At 40.5% G+C, this 18,878-nt stretch overlaps 1 protein-coding gene across 2 annotated transcripts; it reads left to right on the forward strand.

The window, feature by feature from the left end:
* Positions 1–110: 110 nt before the first annotated feature.
* Positions 111–18,770, forward strand: LOC123973978 (1-phosphatidylinositol 4,5-bisphosphate phosphodiesterase delta-4-like). 2 transcript variants are annotated; one of them, XR_006825746.1, is made up of 17 exons: positions 112–408; positions 4,335–4,385; positions 4,481–4,639; positions 6,612–6,840; positions 8,067–8,196; positions 8,471–8,702; positions 9,628–9,829; positions 10,135–10,279; positions 11,830–11,982; positions 13,455–13,625; positions 15,105–15,261; positions 15,485–15,601; positions 16,396–16,574; positions 16,710–16,842; positions 16,961–17,110; positions 17,959–18,136; positions 18,291–18,770. XR_006825746.1 is itself a non-coding variant. In XM_046054380.1 (16 exons), exons 2-16 carry the CDS (start codon positions 4,367–4,369, stop codon positions 18,048–18,050), a joined length of 2,268 nt encoding a protein of 755 aa, XP_045910336.1. In that variant the 5' UTR covers positions 111–408; positions 4,335–4,366; the 3' UTR covers positions 18,051–18,770. The 2 variants fall into 2 exon arrangements, 1 of the variants encoding a protein (XP_045910336.1); XM_046054380.1 differs by having other exon boundaries at positions 111–408; positions 17,959–18,770.
* Positions 18,771–18,878: the final 108 nt, after the last annotated feature.

Below are 18,878 nucleotides of genomic sequence, written 5' to 3' on the forward strand. Positions count from 1 at the left end.
GGGGGGGGGGGTCCAGCGGAGGAGGAGGAGGAGGAGGAGGAGGAGGATATGAAGGGGTGGGAGTGGACTTGAGTGGGGAAGAGCGCACCAGCGTGCGGCAGCAGTGACTAGGGAATCGGGTTTGTCAGGCCCAGCAGTAAGAGTGGAGAGAGAAGAAGAGAAGAGGAGGCTGAGCCAGATTTCCTCTCGGACACTCCCAGTCATTTAAGGCCCTGAGCTCAGCTATTAGTCCCTGGACTCTGCTTGAGTCTGGATCTCAGCAGTGTGACTTACACACCTGACCTGAACCTTCTCTCGAGGCGGCCGTACAGGGTCCTACCCATCAGTATCTGAAGCCTTCCCTGGGACAGCTGTCACGTGAGTACGCAAGTACCAACCTCTGGTGGCGCTGTGAGACCTACACTTTTGGTAAGTGTAACTTTTTCCATACCAAGGAAAAATATAGTATACAAATTGTAGTTTGTCTGAGTCATTCCTTCTTTCTTTAGCTGCAGTTGCATACAGGCTTTGCTTGAAGTGATGCTTGATGGCTCTAATTTTCTGTGCACAAACCTCCCTCCTATCAGCGGTTTGCTGTTAAATATAGATTTTATAGGACTGGCACTGCCACTTGTTTGTTGATTTCCTCATATTGCAGGAAGAAGGCAGTCACGGGCAGCAGGACAATAATCCCACTGTACTGTGGAAATAGAACATTCCTTTGATGGATAGAATGGATTTAAACTACAAACTAGAAGCACACAAGATAAAAGTATGAGCTGCTGGTCTGAGACTGAGTTGTTTATTCATAGACATCCCCATTAGTCATGTGTTTGTGTGTTTGTGACTCATCTCGCCTAAAAAGAACGCCTATGCAAAGCACTTAAGCATGGTCCCCAAAATAAAATAACATGACCTAAGCTCAGCCTGAGGTCTGGATGTGAAGTATGAATGAGGGTGCGTGAGACTCTCAACAGTAGAAAATCTGAGAAACGTGGACGGACAATAAAAATGTGTTTCACGTGGCTCTGCAAGTGAAAAGCACAAAACATAGAAGCACACGTTTGTTTAGTTGGGTGGAAAATAACCTTCACTTTCGTGGTCAGTTTTTTTTTTTTTCCAGTGGGAGTGTGATATTAAATTGTGACTCGCCTGTGAATGCATTCCTTACATCATGTCACGTGAGGAAAGTTCTCACCACAGTAAGACTTACTGTGGTGAGAACTTTCCTCATAAACTTGCCGTGGAGGGGAGGACTTGTTGTTGTGAAACGCATAGAACCCAAGATCTTGTTATTTCAGGAGACAATGGCAGGAAAGGATAGCTGTCAGGCAGGAATACAAATATACAGACATTAGAAAACCTTCTCTTTCCGGAAGTATTTGACCCACATTATCAGTGAACAACAGAGATTGAAGGAGTTTATCAGTTTTCACTGCAGTCTGCAGTTAATTTATCTTTTTCAGCGTGGGTCGCTCTGCTTTCAACGAGACATGTTATTAGGGTGTAAAGATACACGGGGTTTTATGATGTACAGATTGCAAAACACAAAGACAAATTATAATATAGTATATACTGTGCATACTCATTGAACCATGAATGTCCAGTAGTGGCAATATTTAGGTCTGGACTAAAACGGTAGACTAACCGAGGTACAGATCAACACACCTACTCATCAAAGTTGTCATCCATAGGGCCACGTGACGTCACCAGCACAGCAAAAAATAAATACATACAAATACACGTATAATACGTGTGATAAATTACAATAATCCTATAGTGATTACATTAACTACTAACCACATGTAGATAAATTTAATTTCTTAAAATCAACTACTCTTGACATCTATCTGATCAGGCTGAGGCGAGCACAGACTAAGTGTGTGTGATTTTTCTTGGTCGGCACACAGAGTGCAGAGCTTGCCATGCACAGGCCTTTCACTCTGCTTGCAGATATAATGAATGAGTAAAGTTTGATGGTATAAGTGGATCAATATTTAAATGCTGACTCGCCCTAAAAATACCATGGCTGTTAGTGCTTGTAGTCTACTACATCCTTGCAGATTCGGACAGTATCCTCTCTTTTTCAACATCAGTGAAGTTTTAAGGAAACAAAACAGAGATGATTTTATCATTTGAGAAATATAACCAATGTTATAATAATAATAATAATAATAATAATAATAATAATAAGAAAAATGTGGTAGAGCACTTATCAAACAAGCTACAAAGTGCTTCACAGAGAGATAAAAGAGAAGAGATCGATAATACATAGAAATCATAGTAGTCAATAATAAACAATTAAATAGAACATATAATGCACTGATAAATGGTTAAGCAGGAATTTTAGAGAATAAAGGGCTAGCAGCAGATAGACTCAGAAAAGTCTTTCCGGAAGAAATTATTTTTCATGCATGACTTAAAAGAAGACTCTGATGCAGACAGCCTGATTTCCTCTGGCAGGTCATTCCAGAGCCTCAGGAGGGACAGAAGACCCATGTCATGAAGAAGTAATAAAAGTAATCAATAAGATCTTAATATCAATCCTAAAAGAGACAAAGAGCCAATAAAGTGAAAGTAAAATTGGTGTGACGTGGGCATACTTCTTAGTTTGGACTAATAACCTCACAGCTGAGTTCTGCACAATCTGTAACAGTTCAGAGTTTTTTTGATTTAGACATGAGAACAGACTGTTGCAATAATCTAGGTGAGAGGATATAAAAACATGTATAACCGTTTCTGCATCTCTGGCATTTAAGATGCCAACTTGCAACAGGCTTAATGTGTGTAGACAGGAGACCTATAGAGGGGTGTTGGGGTCCAATTACGAGGATTTCTCTTTTATTGGTATTTAGCTGTAGAAAAATCATAGACATCCAGTTTGTTATGTCAGCCAGGCAGGCTTTGAGGACATGCAGCACACAGAGGTCGGTAGGCTTCACCAGGAAGTACAACTGAGTATCGTCTGCATAGAAATGGAAGGAAAAACTGTATTGGTGGATCACATCTCCCAAGGGGAGCATGTAGATTGAAAATAAAATAGGTCCAAGGATTGATCCTTGAGGCACACCATATTTAACAAGAGAAAAGGCAGTTATTATTAGACACACAGAACTTCCTGTCAGACAAATAAGAGGCAAACCAGTCTGATGCCATGTCACAGATGCTCGCCCAGCTCCTCAGTCTATCTAACAAGATGCCATGGTCGATTGATTGGTCATGTCTAACAGCACCAGAATTGGACACATGCCACAGTTCGCATTCAAAAGGAGGCCATTGGTAACTTTTAGAAGGGCAGTCTGTGCTGTGATGTGAACAGAAGCCAGACACTGAGAAAATGTTAGTCTTTTCTTTCAGCTACAGATCTGGAGAAACTCATCCATGCCCATTGTAACTCCCTACATACCTGTCTCAGTCAGAAATCAATTCATCGTCTACAATTAGACCAAAATGCCGCAGCTCGACTTTTAAGTCGCTGCAAAAAATGTGCCCATATAACCCTAGTTTTAGCATCCTTGCACTGACTGCCTATTTCTTTTAAAATTCCTCTACATACTTTCAAATATATATATATATATATGAGCTTTTATCCCCCTGTGAGCCAGGACGCAGACTAAGATCCTCTGGTAGGATGTTGCTAATCATTCCAAGGACTAGACTGAAAACCAAAGGAGACAAGATCTTTGCTGCCAATATTTTCAAACAAGAGGTGATCAGGCTTGCAAAGTCTGTTCCCGATTTTATCTCACTTGTCAAGACACTGTGTGATGCCTGTTTTTTTTTTGTTTTTTTTTTGTTTTTTTTAAACTTTTTTGCATATTGACTTATGTATGTTTGTGTTAATTAATTGTGCCACTGTGTGAGGTCTATTCTTATTTTTATCTCTCATTTCCTTTCGAGTTATTGTTTTACATTTATTGTTGTAAACCACTTTGTCACCTGCACCGAGTAAAGAGCTATTCAAAAACAGCTATTATTACTATTATTATTCATATTATAATTATTATGTTTATTAAATCCTTAATGTTAAGATTAATATTAAGGATCTTTGTGCACCATGCTTCTGCCCAACTGATTGGACAGTTTGACTGGTTAATTAAGGTGATGGATGTTCCAATGAACCAGCTTAGTATCCAACAAGGTAGTTTTGTGTAACTGTTTCATTTTGAATCAGGATGTTGCTGAAAGTGTGCTCGGAAAACCTAAAAACAACTGAAGATTAATATTATGCTGTAATTATTTGTATTTGGATAGTTTATGCATTGATTGAATGTACATAGAGCGTTTAAATAATTTTTTTTGGGAAACAGGGAAAGACATCTGGAACAATTTTTTGACATCTGCTTTTTTTGCAGCACATTTCCATTGATATGACTCCAGAATAGCAATGGATCCTGAAGGTTCATGTGAGTAAATGTTATTCTCTCAGACTGAAGATCAACACGATCAAAACCTTTTGGTTTCTTTCATAAACATTAACTTTTTATGTGACTTTGTGCAGGTATCCAAGATGACCCAGATGTCAAGGTGATGATGGCAGGGTCGACTCTGAGAAAAGTCAAGTCCCGTTCGTGGAAGAAACAGCGCCATTTCCGCCTTCTGGAGGACGGCCTGACGATCTGGTACAAGTCACGATGGGCGGGGAAAGGCCACTCCACCTGTGAGTACCGAATTGTGTGCACGTGTTCGGATGCGTCATTGTACAAACATATTAACTTTCCATGATTCTCCCTGGTTATGTTAAAAATGTGAACTCAAACACAAGCATTTCCTCTCAGGCCACATACACATGCTTTTTTCATTACAAAGATCATTTAATTAGTGGTGTTAAGTACAACTCAAAGGTACAACTTGTAAGATATGCCCAGAATTTTATAATAATAATTATTTAATTTAATTCCTTTTAAAACTGTTTAACACTATGTTTTTTGGTGTCCAGTATTTTTCAATTAGCATTTCATGTTTTATTTTGATACACACACCTCTGGCTGTAGTTTTGACATTTCTTGTTTTAATTGTATTGATTTTATTGTTTTATTGTATGGTTGTTTATTTGTGTTTTATGCGTTGTGTGAGCTTTGTTTTTAGTGTCTTTTATGTATTCATTTATTGTTTTACTGTACAGCAGTTTGTGTCCACTTGGATTGTAAAGTGCTCTACAAATACATTTTGATTGATTGATTGATTGTAGTTTCAGATACCTCTGTGATTACCTGCCCTGATCGAAATCACCTGTTTCTTATTACCCCTTCTCCATTGTGTATTTAGTTGGTGTGCTCCTCTTGTCTGTTGCCACTTCATCTTGACTCATCATAGTCTTCCAGCGTTCTTTTTAAAGGAGACCTATCATGCTTTTCCATATTTTATGACCATCTATAATGTTACAATGTTAGATTTTCATGTTAAACATGGTTAAAGCTTCAAATAATGAGGTTAAAGTAGTTTAGAAATCCCTGTGAGCAAAAACCTCAGATTTCCTCCAGTTCTGAACGCTCTGTTTTGAACACGGAGCTACACGGAGACGCTGTTCCATATATGGTCATTTGCTCCCACAGCAACGCTCAGTCTGTCTGTCCCGCTCAGCGACAACAACAGCCTGGTAACATGCTTCAGGTCTTGGCCAATCAGAAGACAGTGGGCTTTGAGAGGGGGGGCTTTAAAGAAACAGGAGTATCTACAGCTTGTTTCAGACAGAGGCTGAAATGAACGCCTACATGAAGAATCAGTATAAGACAGAGAATTAATGTTTTGAACTTTGAATCATGCAAAGCTGCCATACAGGAGTCACAGAACTACAATACAGGATTGGAAATGCATTATAATAGGTCTCCTTTAAGTGTTCTCACAGTGATAGTTTTGATCTTTTCCATCGAGCCTTGCCTGCAAGTAAAGACTTTTTCCATTTAACTGCCTCTATGTTTTCCAGTCCATCTCCTGTTGGTCCTAGTGCGATAATGGCAAATTGTCATTTCGGCACTTTGGAGTTTGTATTGATTTAACAAACAACATTATAATTATTACTAATTTACTAATTAATTAGTAACTAAGACACGCAGGTAGACAGATGCTGTTACCTACAAAGCTGACTGTTCCACACTATTTCCAATTGTTATGTTAAGATAAGCTAACTGGTTGTAGCAGCTATATATTTACCACAGAGACGTGAGAGTTGTGTCTTTGGGAACATCCAAGGGCCTCAAACACCCCAGGTTCACCCATATTAATTGGTTGTACCTACCTTGATTAATTGCAAAAGGATTTAGGAATTGTGTCTTTTATTATTTAATTTTGTGACCTTGGTTGTGTATCGAAACCCTGTGTTAAAATCCTTTTTTAGGACCTATTTTGTTAGTTTATGTTGCTAACATTGGCACATAGTCCTAAATAAATATATATTTCATCAAATTGCTGCAAAGTACTTAACACACATAAATCCCGGGGTCAAGTAGTATTGGTTTCTGGGTGTCTAGGGAGTGTTTTAAAAATGACCCTGGCTAACAAAGTACCGAAAACATTGATGAATTAAGCAAATTTACGGCTCCTGTACGCCTCCCACTCAAACTGCAGACAGAAGCATATGAAATGCATCAAATAATTAAAATTCTCTATTAACTTTAACCATCACGTCTCAGTCTCAGTTACCGAGGTGGAGGCCGTGCGTGAGGGCCACCAGTCTGAGGTCCTGTTCAGCGTTGCTGAGGAGTTCTCCGCTGACCTCTGCTTCACCTTGGTGTTTCACGGTCGCCAGGGCAACCTGGACCTCGTGGCCGACTCACCAGAGGAGGCCCGGGCCTGGATCCAGGGAGTGCGCAAGCTGATTCACAAGGTTCAAACAATGGATGAGAAGGAGAGGCTAGACCAGTATCCTTTTATTGTAGTAGGGGATGTTTGGTATTTTATGAAAACAAGTGTTTATTCTGGTGTTAGCCAGTATCAGAATCAGAGTCAGAAGGAGCTTTATTGCCAAGTAGTGTTTTAGACTTGGTGGTGTGAAGGTGCTACATGCAGACAGACAGACATCTGACATAAATAGATGTAGAAATATATAAATATGTAATAAACAAATGCAAGTTATATAAGAATAACAGAAGAATAGAGAAAAATAATACAACTGACAATATAAAAAATAAATAAATAAATAACAATGGAACAACAACAATTTACTATTAACAACAAATTAACAACAAATATGTGCAATGTGCCAGGTTCGTGCATGATATGACATGAAGTGATATTTACATGTGCAAAGACGATTGTATTATTTGAAGGCGGGGGGGGGCATCAGTGGGGGACCCGGGCCTTGTTGATGAGGCTGCAGACGGGTAGAAGCTGTTTGTGGCGAGAGGTTTTGGACCTGATGGACCGCAGTCTCCTGCCAGAGGGGAGAGTCTGAAACAGTTTGTGTCCGGGATGGGAGGAGTCAGCTGCAATCTTTCCTGCTCGCCTCAGAGTCCTGGAGGCGTACAGGTCCAGAAGTGATGGAAGATTGCAGCCAATCACCTTCTCTGCAGAGCGAATGATGCGCTGCAGCCTGCCCTTGTCCCTGGCAGTGGCAGCAGCGAACCAGATGGTGATGGAGGAGGTGAGGATGGACTCAATGATGGCGGTGTAGAAGTGCACATTGTCTTTGGCAGGCTGAGCTTCTTCAGCTGCCGCAGGAAGTACATCCTCTGCTGGGCCTTCTTGGTGAGGGAGGAGATGATCAGGTCCCACTTGAGGTCCTGGGTCCACAGTGGTGACTGGGGAGTCACACAGGATGATGGGGGAGGGTGGGGCTGTGGTCTTTCTAAAGTCCACTGTCTTCAGAGCGTTGAGCTCCAGACTGTTCTGGCAGAGGTCAGGGCGACGGGTCTGGAGTCGTTTAGTCCCGTGGTCCTTGGTTTTTTGGTATTAAGTAATTACATTGTTGTGCTGCACATTTTCTCTTATGTTTCTCTTTATACTGCATATATTTAAAGCTTATTCTAGTATAACTCTCTGGCAGAGTGTAAGAACAATTTTGAGGTTCCTAAGGGGAAAAGGAAGTTTGATTGTAATTGATATTTCACAACACTTCTGAGCTGGCGTTTCCCTCAACATCATCTCAGGTGGGTCCGGGACTGGTTTCAGAAAGCTGACAAAAACAAAGATGGGAAGATGAATTTCAAAGAGGTGCGGAAATTGCTGAAGATGATGAACGTAGACATGAATGAGGAACATGCTCTGTACCTATTCACGGTGAGCTTTTGATCTTCTTCGGAGACTGTATAATATAAGATTGAGCAAGTAGCAGAGCTCTCCTCAAACTCCTTTTTTCATGACACATTCGCTGCTGCAGGGATTGAATCTGTGACTATGACACATTCTCACTGGGTTTTAGAGCAGAATTTTACTTTTGCTCAACTCTGTACTTTCCCCCCACCATTTCCAAACCCTCACACCATGTAGTAAAACCAACCAGTGATATTTTTCTTTTAAACAGTGCAACAAATACGTTGCTTTATTTTCACAGATGGCTGACAAGTCAGACAGTGGCTCTTTGGAAATCGAACAGTTTGTCCACTTCTATGAGATGCTGACTCAGAGGGATGAAGTGTGGAAGGTGTTCCAGGACTACTCCGGAGATGGAGAGAAGTTAATGTTGGAGGAGCTGCAGAACTTCCTGAGCACAGAGCAGCAGGAAGGAGAGCGGAGTGCGCAGCTAGCCCGGGAGCTGATTGACCGCTATGAACCATCTGAATCAGGTAAAGATGGCTTCATCTTCATCAACTTCAGTCATTTTCAGATTTTTGAGGACTGGCTGGGCCTCAGGAGGAGTTGCCCTGTTGCACAACTGCCCTAAAATACAGCCATGAATATCAATATCAACTTTATTTATATAGCACACTTAAGGTTGACCAAGGTGCTTTACAGGATAAAAGTACAACAATAAAACAGTAATCACAAATAATGTACAATGAATTAGAATTTACAGTAGTACTAAGTGATATATAATGATAATAAATTGCCTAGGATAATTTCTTAGGAATGTGTAAAAACTGTTCAAATATAATAATATTAAATATTTATTGTAGATAAAAAATTTAATATTTATTGTATATAGTATTACTTCTTATGCTTCACACCTACAACATACATCGATATATACTAATAATAATAATCTTTCTTTTTTTCAAAAGCAAGTTACAAAGTTCTTTAACAACTGCCAAGACAAAAAACCCCACATAAAAACAAATACATGATAAAAGCAAAAAAGAGACTAAAATACATGTTAAAAGTAAATATAAAATATCTATAAAATAGATTAAAATAAAATAAAATCAGGAAAGGCTCTCCTATAAAAGTATGTTTAAAGGAGGGACTTAAAAGAGTTCACTGACTCAGCCGACCTGATTTCCTCGGGCAGGCTGTTCCAGAGCCTCGGGGCCCTGACAGCAAACGCTCTGTCCCCTTTAGAGCCAGTGTAATGAAGCTGAAACATAACAACATACATACTGTATGTCCATCTACTTACATTTAATGAAACCCATGCCGCTCAGCATTCTGCCAGGTGATCTGTGAACTCACCAGTCTTTTAATTAGAGTCCCGGCAGGTTTTTGAATGTTTTTATGGCCATATAAACCTGAATTGCGCTCTTGTGCCAACACCTTCTGTGTCCCTCTGTGCAGACAAGCAGCAAGGCGCCATGTCGTTGGAGGGCTTCCAGATGTACCTGTGCTCGCAGGAGGGCTCCATATTTAAACCTGAGCGTCGGGACCTTCACCAGGACATGAGCCAGCCTCTTAGCCACTACTTCATCTCCTCCTCACACAACACCTACCTCCTGGAGGACCAGCTCCGAGGACAGAGCAGCTTGGAGGCATACATCCAGTGAGGGCTGCAGCTCACGCCACAAGCAACACACTTTATTTGTAGTTCCTGTTTTTAATTGAACCAGAGGTTAGACAATCACAAATGAGGAGGAGCGTGAAGTTAGTGTTCAGGTTGACAGGGAGTTTTAAGGTTCAAACAAAAGCTGAGAATTACTTATAAACTATTTTATCATGAGGTGAGTGACACAGGGGGGGTTTCAGGATTTCACATAATCCTTAAAAGGTATATTTGTAGATTGAAATGTGACACTTTTAACTGAAACAAGAGTGATTACTTACATTTTTTTTTGCGTGTGTGTGTAGGGCCCTGAAGAGAGGCTGCCGTTGTGTGGAGGTGGACTGCTGGGACGGCAGTGATGGGGAACCAATTGTGTACCATGGTCACACTTTGACTTCCAAGATTCTTTTTAGGGACATAATTTCAACGCTGAAAGAATACGCCTTCAAGGTGAGCAGCACTAGCAACATTTACAGCCGTGTCTGAGCTTTCTTCCCCAGAGTAGCCGTTAGTCTGTCACCCATCCCAGATTTCATCACTACTACTCAACATTTTGTGAACAGTTTGCTCTGAAAGAGAAGAAACAGTCGCTAAAAACTGCTGACATTGTGTTTGCATAATCCAGAATAACAGGAACACTGTGTCGTGGAAATGGTGTTTACCATAAACATTCAATTAATAACCGAGTCCCAAATAGCCGCCTGCCTCGTTTACTGGCCTGGTGTGGGAACACACTTTGACAAAGAAACGCCTGGTCTGGTTTTTATAGAAGTATAAAACCTCTTAAACCCTGCGGAGTCGCCCACTTTAGCTGCTTCTAAGTCTGAATATGTCCCTTCCTTGATTATTTATATATTTCTTCAGTCTGGAAGGGTCCACCCATCAAAAGAATCAAAACAGCTTTTCATAAAAATGAATCCGAGTTGTGAATCCTGTCATGTGAAGTCCATCGCTCTCTGTCTGCTAACTTCTGCCACACTTCTCTCATCCTGCACCCTGTTGTTGTTTTCCTTACATTGCTGCCTTCAAAATAAAAGCGCATTTGACTGAAAAAAGATTTTATCATAATAGTTTTGAATGTTCTACCTCAGATATGTGAAGTGATCCACTGTTTGGTATCAAGTGTTTGTCACGTTCTGACTGTAAAGAAAAGTTTAGCCACATAATTAACCATCTGGTCCTTCAGTTTACAATTATCGATATTGAATGGTATGAAATATTTTTATCGTGATAAAATTTTTGGCCATATCACCCAGCCCTAATATATTATTATAAGTAATATTCATACTGTTTGAAATAAATAAACTGTTTTCATAGTAGTTTCAGTTTTGTGCAAAAGGAATTAAAGGCCTGTCCCCAATACAGGCAGGGTCAATTCAGTGATTTTAGCAAATAAAAGCTATTAATCAAAGTTTTATGGTATTTTCCGGTGCAGACATGAACAAGTAAATGGATTACAACAAACCGTTGTTAAAGGATAAAAACAAGGAAGTACATAAACAAAGCAGCTGGGTCAGACGTCTCCCACCTGGGGCAGTGTCATTCTTGCTAAACAAATATGTTGATTAAAGTCAAATAGAGCTGCACCAATAAAAGTAATTGAAAAAATGGATTTTGGTACCAAGCTTAGCAAACCAAACCTTTAGAGCAATTCCACCCGCAGGACTGTCTGTGTGTCCAGCAAACTGTAAAGCCCACATGGAGCAGCTGGTAACCTTCCCTGCCCCTGGTATGAAATGTCCCCCAGCTGACTGACCTACATGGAAAACAACCAGGAACTTCTCATGTGACTCCTCTACTCTATTCAAACTTTCCTTCTCGACTTTAAGAAGATATGATGAAGAAACTGCTTTGGAGGATTTTGGAAACTTACATACTGCTGTTAAACTATTTGGAATGACCTTTGATTTTGCTGAAGCTGACAGAATAATCTTAAGATAAGCTTTAAAAGCCACCTGTTCATTTTAAGAGAACTGTGTCTTCTCTTTCCTGTTTGACAGGCATCAGACTTCCCACTCATCCTGTCCCTTGAGAATCACTGCGGTGTGGAGCAGCAGACAGTCATGGCCCGACACCTCAGCCAAATCTTGGGTGACACACTGCTGACGACCCCGCTGGAAGGGTTGGTCCCTCAACAGCTTCCGTCTCCACAGGTTAGAATCTGTTTGGGTTTAGTTCACCACACGGGGCAAAGCGTTCATTTTTACTTTCAAGAAACTTTTACAGAGGCTGAAAGGCTGCAACGATCATTGTAAATAAAACCAGACTCTTTAATGGATTTTGTATTTTTGCAATAATTTCATGTCGAAGCGGCTGAAATATCTCACAACTATTGGATAGATGGCTATAAAATTTAGACATCCATGGTCCCCAGAGGATGAAATGTAATACGTCTATCTAGCGCCATCATCAGGTCACTTTGGACCAAATACCAGCAAAACTAATAACATTCCCATTAGCACAGCTCCCCTTTGTTTTGTGCTCATAGTATATGCTACCACACTCAACTATGGAAGCCCTGAGCAGCCTTCGATTCAAACATTTTTTTACTCCGTTTTCCCCTGATAACGGGTTAATTTTCTCGGGATCTGGAGATAACACAACAGTAGTTTAACACAGTGGTGTAATGTTAATTTCTGTGTTACTATCAGCATCACGGGTTAGCTCAGGCGGTAGAGCACAGGACTCTTGGAGTTGTGGCTTAGATCCTCATGGAGGATAAGCTTTTTTCTCTTTTTTTCATAATCTTCTTCAACAAAGTTCTTATGAAGAGAACTGTTTCACCTGCTCACAATTAATCACGTGCTGGACTGCGTGCATCCCGACGATTGGTCCACATCCGTCAACCTATTGACTTTTCATTTCCCCGTCACTCCCAGGCAGAAGGAATTCCCGCGCTTCTCATTCAGGGGAATCCATTTCCTGACGGCTATTTCGGAAGCTTTGAGATAGCCGACCGGGAAATGTGTGTGATTGAATTCCCCTGAATCTCTTCATAACAACTTTGCTGAAGAGGATAATAAAATTAACACACAAAAGAAGAAAGCGGGAGTCAAACACTGAAAACCAGAAATTATCCTAAAGAAAGGCACCGGCCGACCCCTGTGCTCAGCTATAGTCTGTTATCTCGAGATAATTATCCTGTTATCACGGGATTTGATTTTTCATCTTTACTTTAACATTTAGGCATCAATATGGCAGGACTAATTTTTTAAAAGTCTTCTGTAAACATAAGCTTTTGGACTAGAATGTTTTCAGAAAATACACTTCAGATCCGTTCTTAATGATTCATGTGTGCCTTGCTATCCATCTCACATCGATCATAAACGCACGTGAATTCCAAACTCTTTTCCATTAGAGCTCTTAGGACAATCAATGCTAACTTGAAGTAATGGAAGATAAAGGGTATGAGGAATTCCACTGAGGATTTCAGCAATGAAATAGTGGTACGTTGCTGCATTTAGTTAGAGACAGCAGAGTGTAGGAAGATGGATCACCTTCATGAGTAGTCTGGGTACTGAAGACAACAAGTACTTTAAAACTGTAACATCTGAGTGTCCCGTCAGTTCCTGGTCTATCCCAACACTCACTCAGCACGCTCACCTTGTCTTACTGTTCGTTCAAGGAGCTGAAGGGGAAAGTTTTGCTGAAAGCCAAGAAGATTGGAGGTCTAGAAGATTGTCTCGATGAAACCGTGACGGACGAAGTTAGCGATGAGGAAGAGATGGCCAACGATGAAGCTGACAGCCCGTCTACAGAACACCCACCCGCTGAGTGTTTGACCAACAATGGGAAGGTAGAGGAACCTGATACTCAGGCCCCGTCCACACTGCTGCGCTTTGGTTTTAAAACGAAGACCTTTTGCTACGTTTGCACCTCCCGTCCAGATAAAAACGGTGAAAAAGAACAGCTAAAACGCTGCTGTGGACGGAGATCGTATCCGTTTTAAAACTCAGTTTTTAAAGTAACAAGGAGCAGGGTAGATGGGGCCTTAGGTAACACGGGGTAAGACACCCCCAGTGTACTTCTGTTAGAAGTACACTGGGGGAGGGGGGGAAGAATTGTTTCTCACTCAACTTCCTCTGTTTTTTTTATATACATGTATATTTACATTAAGGGGAGCCTTTAGATAAGTTATGCAATTGTTTAGAGAGAGAGATTTTTATATTTTTTGGTTAAAGTAGTAAAATGCTAAATTAGTATGTTTGTAATTTGCACCTATTAAAGTGATTTCACACCAAAGGAGTGGGGGGGGGGGGCATCTTACCCCAGTGGAAAATGCCTTTTCCCTAAAACGAATATTCTACATTTGATTAAATATAAATGAATTTGTTAACTGTAGCTATTTATTTTACTTTAATATGTTACCCTAAGCGTAGCCCTCTTAAAGATCCAAAAAAAAAGAATCAATAAAATGGTCTTTAATGTGTCAGAAAATACTTTGTTTGAACGTTGAACATTTGATTCTTACCCCAAACTACCCTAATTTTTCTGTAAGATCTGAGATCCGTCGAAGTCCCCTTTTCCATCCTCTTTATTTATTTTAACATGATCTGCCATGCTGCTTATAGGTTTTCTTTATAGTGGAAGTGAAGAAAGACAGGAGATCAACAGTGACAGTAAATCATGACAGGAGCAAATGGAGCTTGATAGTACAGCGAGACTGGAAACTGGGTTGGGACATAAGAGCCAGTAAGGCGAGACTGGAGTAAAACAGGGAGATAGTGCAAAGAAACAGGAAACAGGGATATTTTAAAGAAAACAGATACGGCACAAAGAAGAAAGACAGTGAAGTGAGAAGGTAAACACCATTAAGCAAAGTGCTTCTCCTGTGTGGTGGAAAAAACAGTCCTGTGAATCGATTGGAAAATATCTAACGTGCATTTCACATTTAACTGGGAAAGTTAACCTTATTTTCTAAAGCGGCGCTTACAATCAAGAAATTAACTTGATGCATTTGTGGCTTTGATAATTTAATTAGAGATTAATAAGGCAGACAGAGGGAATTTATTTGCAATAAAAGAACTGTCCAGGCCAATTACAGGCCATTAATCAGATAATTTATCCTCTAATAACATCAACATAGTTATCTGTTCATTTGTCCACAACTAAACAAAACTGCAACCGACTAGTGTGAGAAAATGTTGACAACTGTTCTGTAAAAATGCATAAAGTAATAATAACCTGTCCTAAATTTAAACAAAGCAGCTAATAACTAGTTTAAAGTGATGAGAATGGGATTTGTTTGTTGACAGGTTTTCTATTTTGTTCGCAGAAATCCACGTCCAAATTTTCCAGGGAGCTGTCAGACCTGGTGGTTTACTGCAAGAGTGTGCACTTCCATGACTTTGAGCGTGCTCGTTTACACGGCAAATGCTATGAGATGTCCTCATTCTCTGAATCCAAGGCCAAGAGGCTCGCTAAGGACGCAGGTACCATGAACACGAGGGAACGGTGCATTTAGGAAAAGATATTATATCATATCATATTACCTGTTTTATGACTATACTTTGTTATACATGTGTAACATAAGGTATCATTTCATATTATATTATTGATGACTGTATCTGAGTCATACATAGAGAAACAGGTGGAGTTCTGTGTGTTTAATCTACAGAAATACATAGTCTTTCCTCTCTTTAAACCTCTCCTCAGGGGCAGATTTTGTGCAGCACAACACAAGGCAGCTGAGCAGGATCTACCCCAGCGGGCTCAGGACGGACTCCTCCAACTATAACCCACAGGAGATGTGGAACGTGGGCTGCCAGATAGGTGAGGGGGGAGGTCGCCCTCTGCTGGTTAAACCAAACTTTCTCCTCTAAAATCACTGACGTCTCCTGTTTCCAGTGTCAAAACCTGACTGTTCTGGTGTCCACAGCCACTGCTGTCAAATATGAGTGGCACTAGTTAGATACAACTAAACCGTGAAACAACTAAACGCATTTTTGATTTGGGGGATGGTTTTATCGCCCAACTTGTTGCAGAATCTTCCTAACCCAGTGAGAAGCATACACAGCAGCAAAATAAGCATGCGCTTTTTTTAATAGTTAACAGTAGACAATGATAGGAAACATGAATAGGGAGTGATAAGGATTAAGGCATGCTACAAAGGTCCCCAGCGGAAACTGAACCAGGACCATTATGATTGTATGCTATGCAGCTTACGTGACTATTTCACACGAAAGCTATTAGCTATTTGTACATGGAATATAACAAATGTGAGAATATAACAGGCTGCACATAAATTGACTGTCTCTTTTGTGACAGCATATTGAGGAGGAGTAATTCTCTTTGTGCACGCCCTCACTGCCACCCTCACCTCCTCCTGCAGGGAGGTTAGAGGTCCGGGTCAGATGCAGAACATCATCCCCTGCAGCTGGAGGGGTTCGTCAGGACAGATGCTTCCTGTCATAAGGGCTCAAACTGACACTGTCTGTTCTGGATGAAAGACAGTCGTCTGCTGGACTTCGATTGCTAGATAGATGACTGAGTCTGGGAGACCGTGTGATGCAGCCAGCCAGAGCCGCAGTTAATTGCATTATTTCCCTTCTCCGTCTTTCCCAAAGTGGCTCTGAACTTCCAGACAGCCGGTCTGGAAATGGATCTGAATGACGGGCTGTTCAGGCAGAATGGATGCTGCGGCTACGTCCTCAAGCCTGAATTCATGAGAGACGGCAACACTCAGTTCAGTCCAGAGACGCCCGAGGAGCGGCGGGACTACAAGCCACTCCGCTTATCCATCCAGGTTCAAAAGTGCATGAACGTCTAGTTGGTTTGTGGTTGTGGTGGGCAGCTAGGCTACTAGTGGTTAAGAAATGTGCAGGTAATGTCAGAAAACCACTGAAAAACAATGAAAGAAAAGAACATTTGTGTTTGTCAGGTGATCAGTGGGCAGCAGCTACCAAAGGTGAATCAGAAAGAGGGCTCTATTGTAGACCCCCTGGTCAGAGTGGAGGTCTATGGAGTGCCGCAGGACCAGGTCAAGGAAGAGACCAGTCACATTAACAACAATGGTGGGAGTGTGTTCATTTTTCTTTTATACAGATAACCTTTCGTTCACATAGATGTGAAAGAAAACGTGTGTAATCAAAACAAGTCACCTCTCCCGTACTCACTCCTCTCTACCTGCAGGTTTTAACCCAGTGTGGAATGAAACTTTAAATTTTGTCATCCACACCCCTGAGCTGGCCCTGGTTCGCTTCGTGGTGGAGGACTACGATAAGGCGTCCAGGAACGACTTTGTGGGACAGTTCACTCTGCCGTTTACGTGCATCCAAGCAGGTGAGCCAAAACACAAAGCATGGAAACCACCAGAGTTACAGCTCACTGCAGTATTTCTTATGGGGAGCCCGGGGGCAACTTTTGGTTTCTTTGTCATAACTCAAACACTTCTGGTATCTGTGTTTTACTTGTGTCATCAAATGTTTTTACAAGCAATGTTAAAGTCACAGTATTAATTCAAACACTAGATGTGAAATGTTACATCTGGCCCCACGTGCAGGGGCAGATGTAACATTTCACATAATTCCTTCATATAGATACCAAGGACCAAAATAAACTACCGAGAAGATAGATATAGTTGAAATAATTAAGATCCATTGATATTACTACTTGAAACTTTTCTAAAGTGGTACAAGGTCACATGACAAATGTCATAGGAGAGCCCTCACTGAGTTGCTCCCTGTCAAAAGGATCCCCACATTGAGAGGCAACACCTTCAAGCTCTGGACTACGTCTTAATAACACAGTTTACATAATAAAGAAAGCTAGTGGTCATTCGTACTCATGAATGTTTAAACTGAAAACACTTTTCTGACATTATTAGAAAGATTATTGTCTATTATTTTCTATATTGAGCCTCAATATGATGCTACTATTACAAACCAAAAATCATCATCAAGATTTAAATTCATAGACATCAATGGTTAAAAAAGTATGAGAATAATACTGTAAATGTTTTAAAAATTACTTTCATAGCTTAAAAATGAGTCTTGACAAGAATGTGTCATCGGCTCGTCCTTCCGCGGGCAGAGAGAGATGGCCACAGAGAGCTAAATATGTAGGTAAAAACATACGTTCTGTCAAATACCAGGAGAACCCAGGATTCACTCAGTACCGCTCTGTTCCAGGATATCGTCACATACATCTGCTGTCTAAAGACGGAACATCTATCCCTCCCGCATCCCTGTTCGTCAACATCAGCATCTCTGAGCTCACATGAAGAAGTCAAATCGGAGGATATGAAGCCAGAGGTGGTCACAACAAGTCCCATGTCTTCATTTGTATTAGTAGGGTGGAGTGGAACAGGTCAGACTCATTATTCACTCAAACAAACACAAAATTTACCAAGAAATAAGACAACTAATTAGAAACAAGGACGGTCAAAAAGAGTCCATGTAGTAGTTTGAAAAATTCTCAAGTTTAAATGAACTCGTCTGGCTGTATTTTATTCTGTTCTCAGATGTGTGCACTCTCACGGAAGTACTGAATGAACATGAAGGATTGCTGCATGTCTACAACGTCTAAATATCTGCCTGTTTACCTTTAAATGTACTGTATATCCAGAAGCAACAGTACTTAGGAAATAAGTGAAAGTGTATGGTCCACAGTTTTAAAGTGCTATGATAGAATGTGAAAAAAAAGCCTACTATTATAAAGTGCTCACAGCTTTGCACCATGTTGGTTAATCTTCAATTAAGTGCCTGCCTAAGTCATTTGTATTTACTAATGTACACGTTCCACAAGTTATGTTATCCATCCATCCATTGTCAACCGCTTATCCTGCGTACAGGGTCGCGGCGAAGTATTATGTAAATAAAGGTCATTTATTTATCATTATACAACACAAGCTTGTACAAGGATAGTCCTGTCATGTTATACACACAAAATAAAATTTATATTAAAATAGGGTAACAAAAAATAAATAAATTCAACAACATAAGCCAATATGTATGTTATTTATACACACCCAGCAAATAATTCTGCATGCATTACTTACATCTGGGAGATTGTAAACAGCAGTGACAAGATAGTGACGATAATATGGTTT

This window comes from Micropterus dolomieu, linkage group LG07 (assembly GCF_021292245.1).
Source record: "Micropterus dolomieu isolate WLL.071019.BEF.003 ecotype Adirondacks linkage group LG07, ASM2129224v1, whole genome shotgun sequence".
Lineage (NCBI taxonomy): Eukaryota > Metazoa > Chordata > Actinopteri > Centrarchiformes > Centrarchidae > Micropterus > Micropterus dolomieu.

Bases quoted from the DNA above. Each gene is read 5' to 3' on its own strand.
- LOC123973978 (XM_046054380.1), top strand. The intron at 11,983-13,454 runs GTTAGAATCTGT...TGTTCGTTCAAG, and splicing joins AACAGCTTCCGTCTCCACAG to GAGCTGAAGGGGAAAGTTTT. The intron at 15,602-16,395 runs GTGAGGGGGGAG...TCTTTCCCAAAG, and splicing joins GAACGTGGGCTGCCAGATAG to TGGCTCTGAACTTCCAGACA.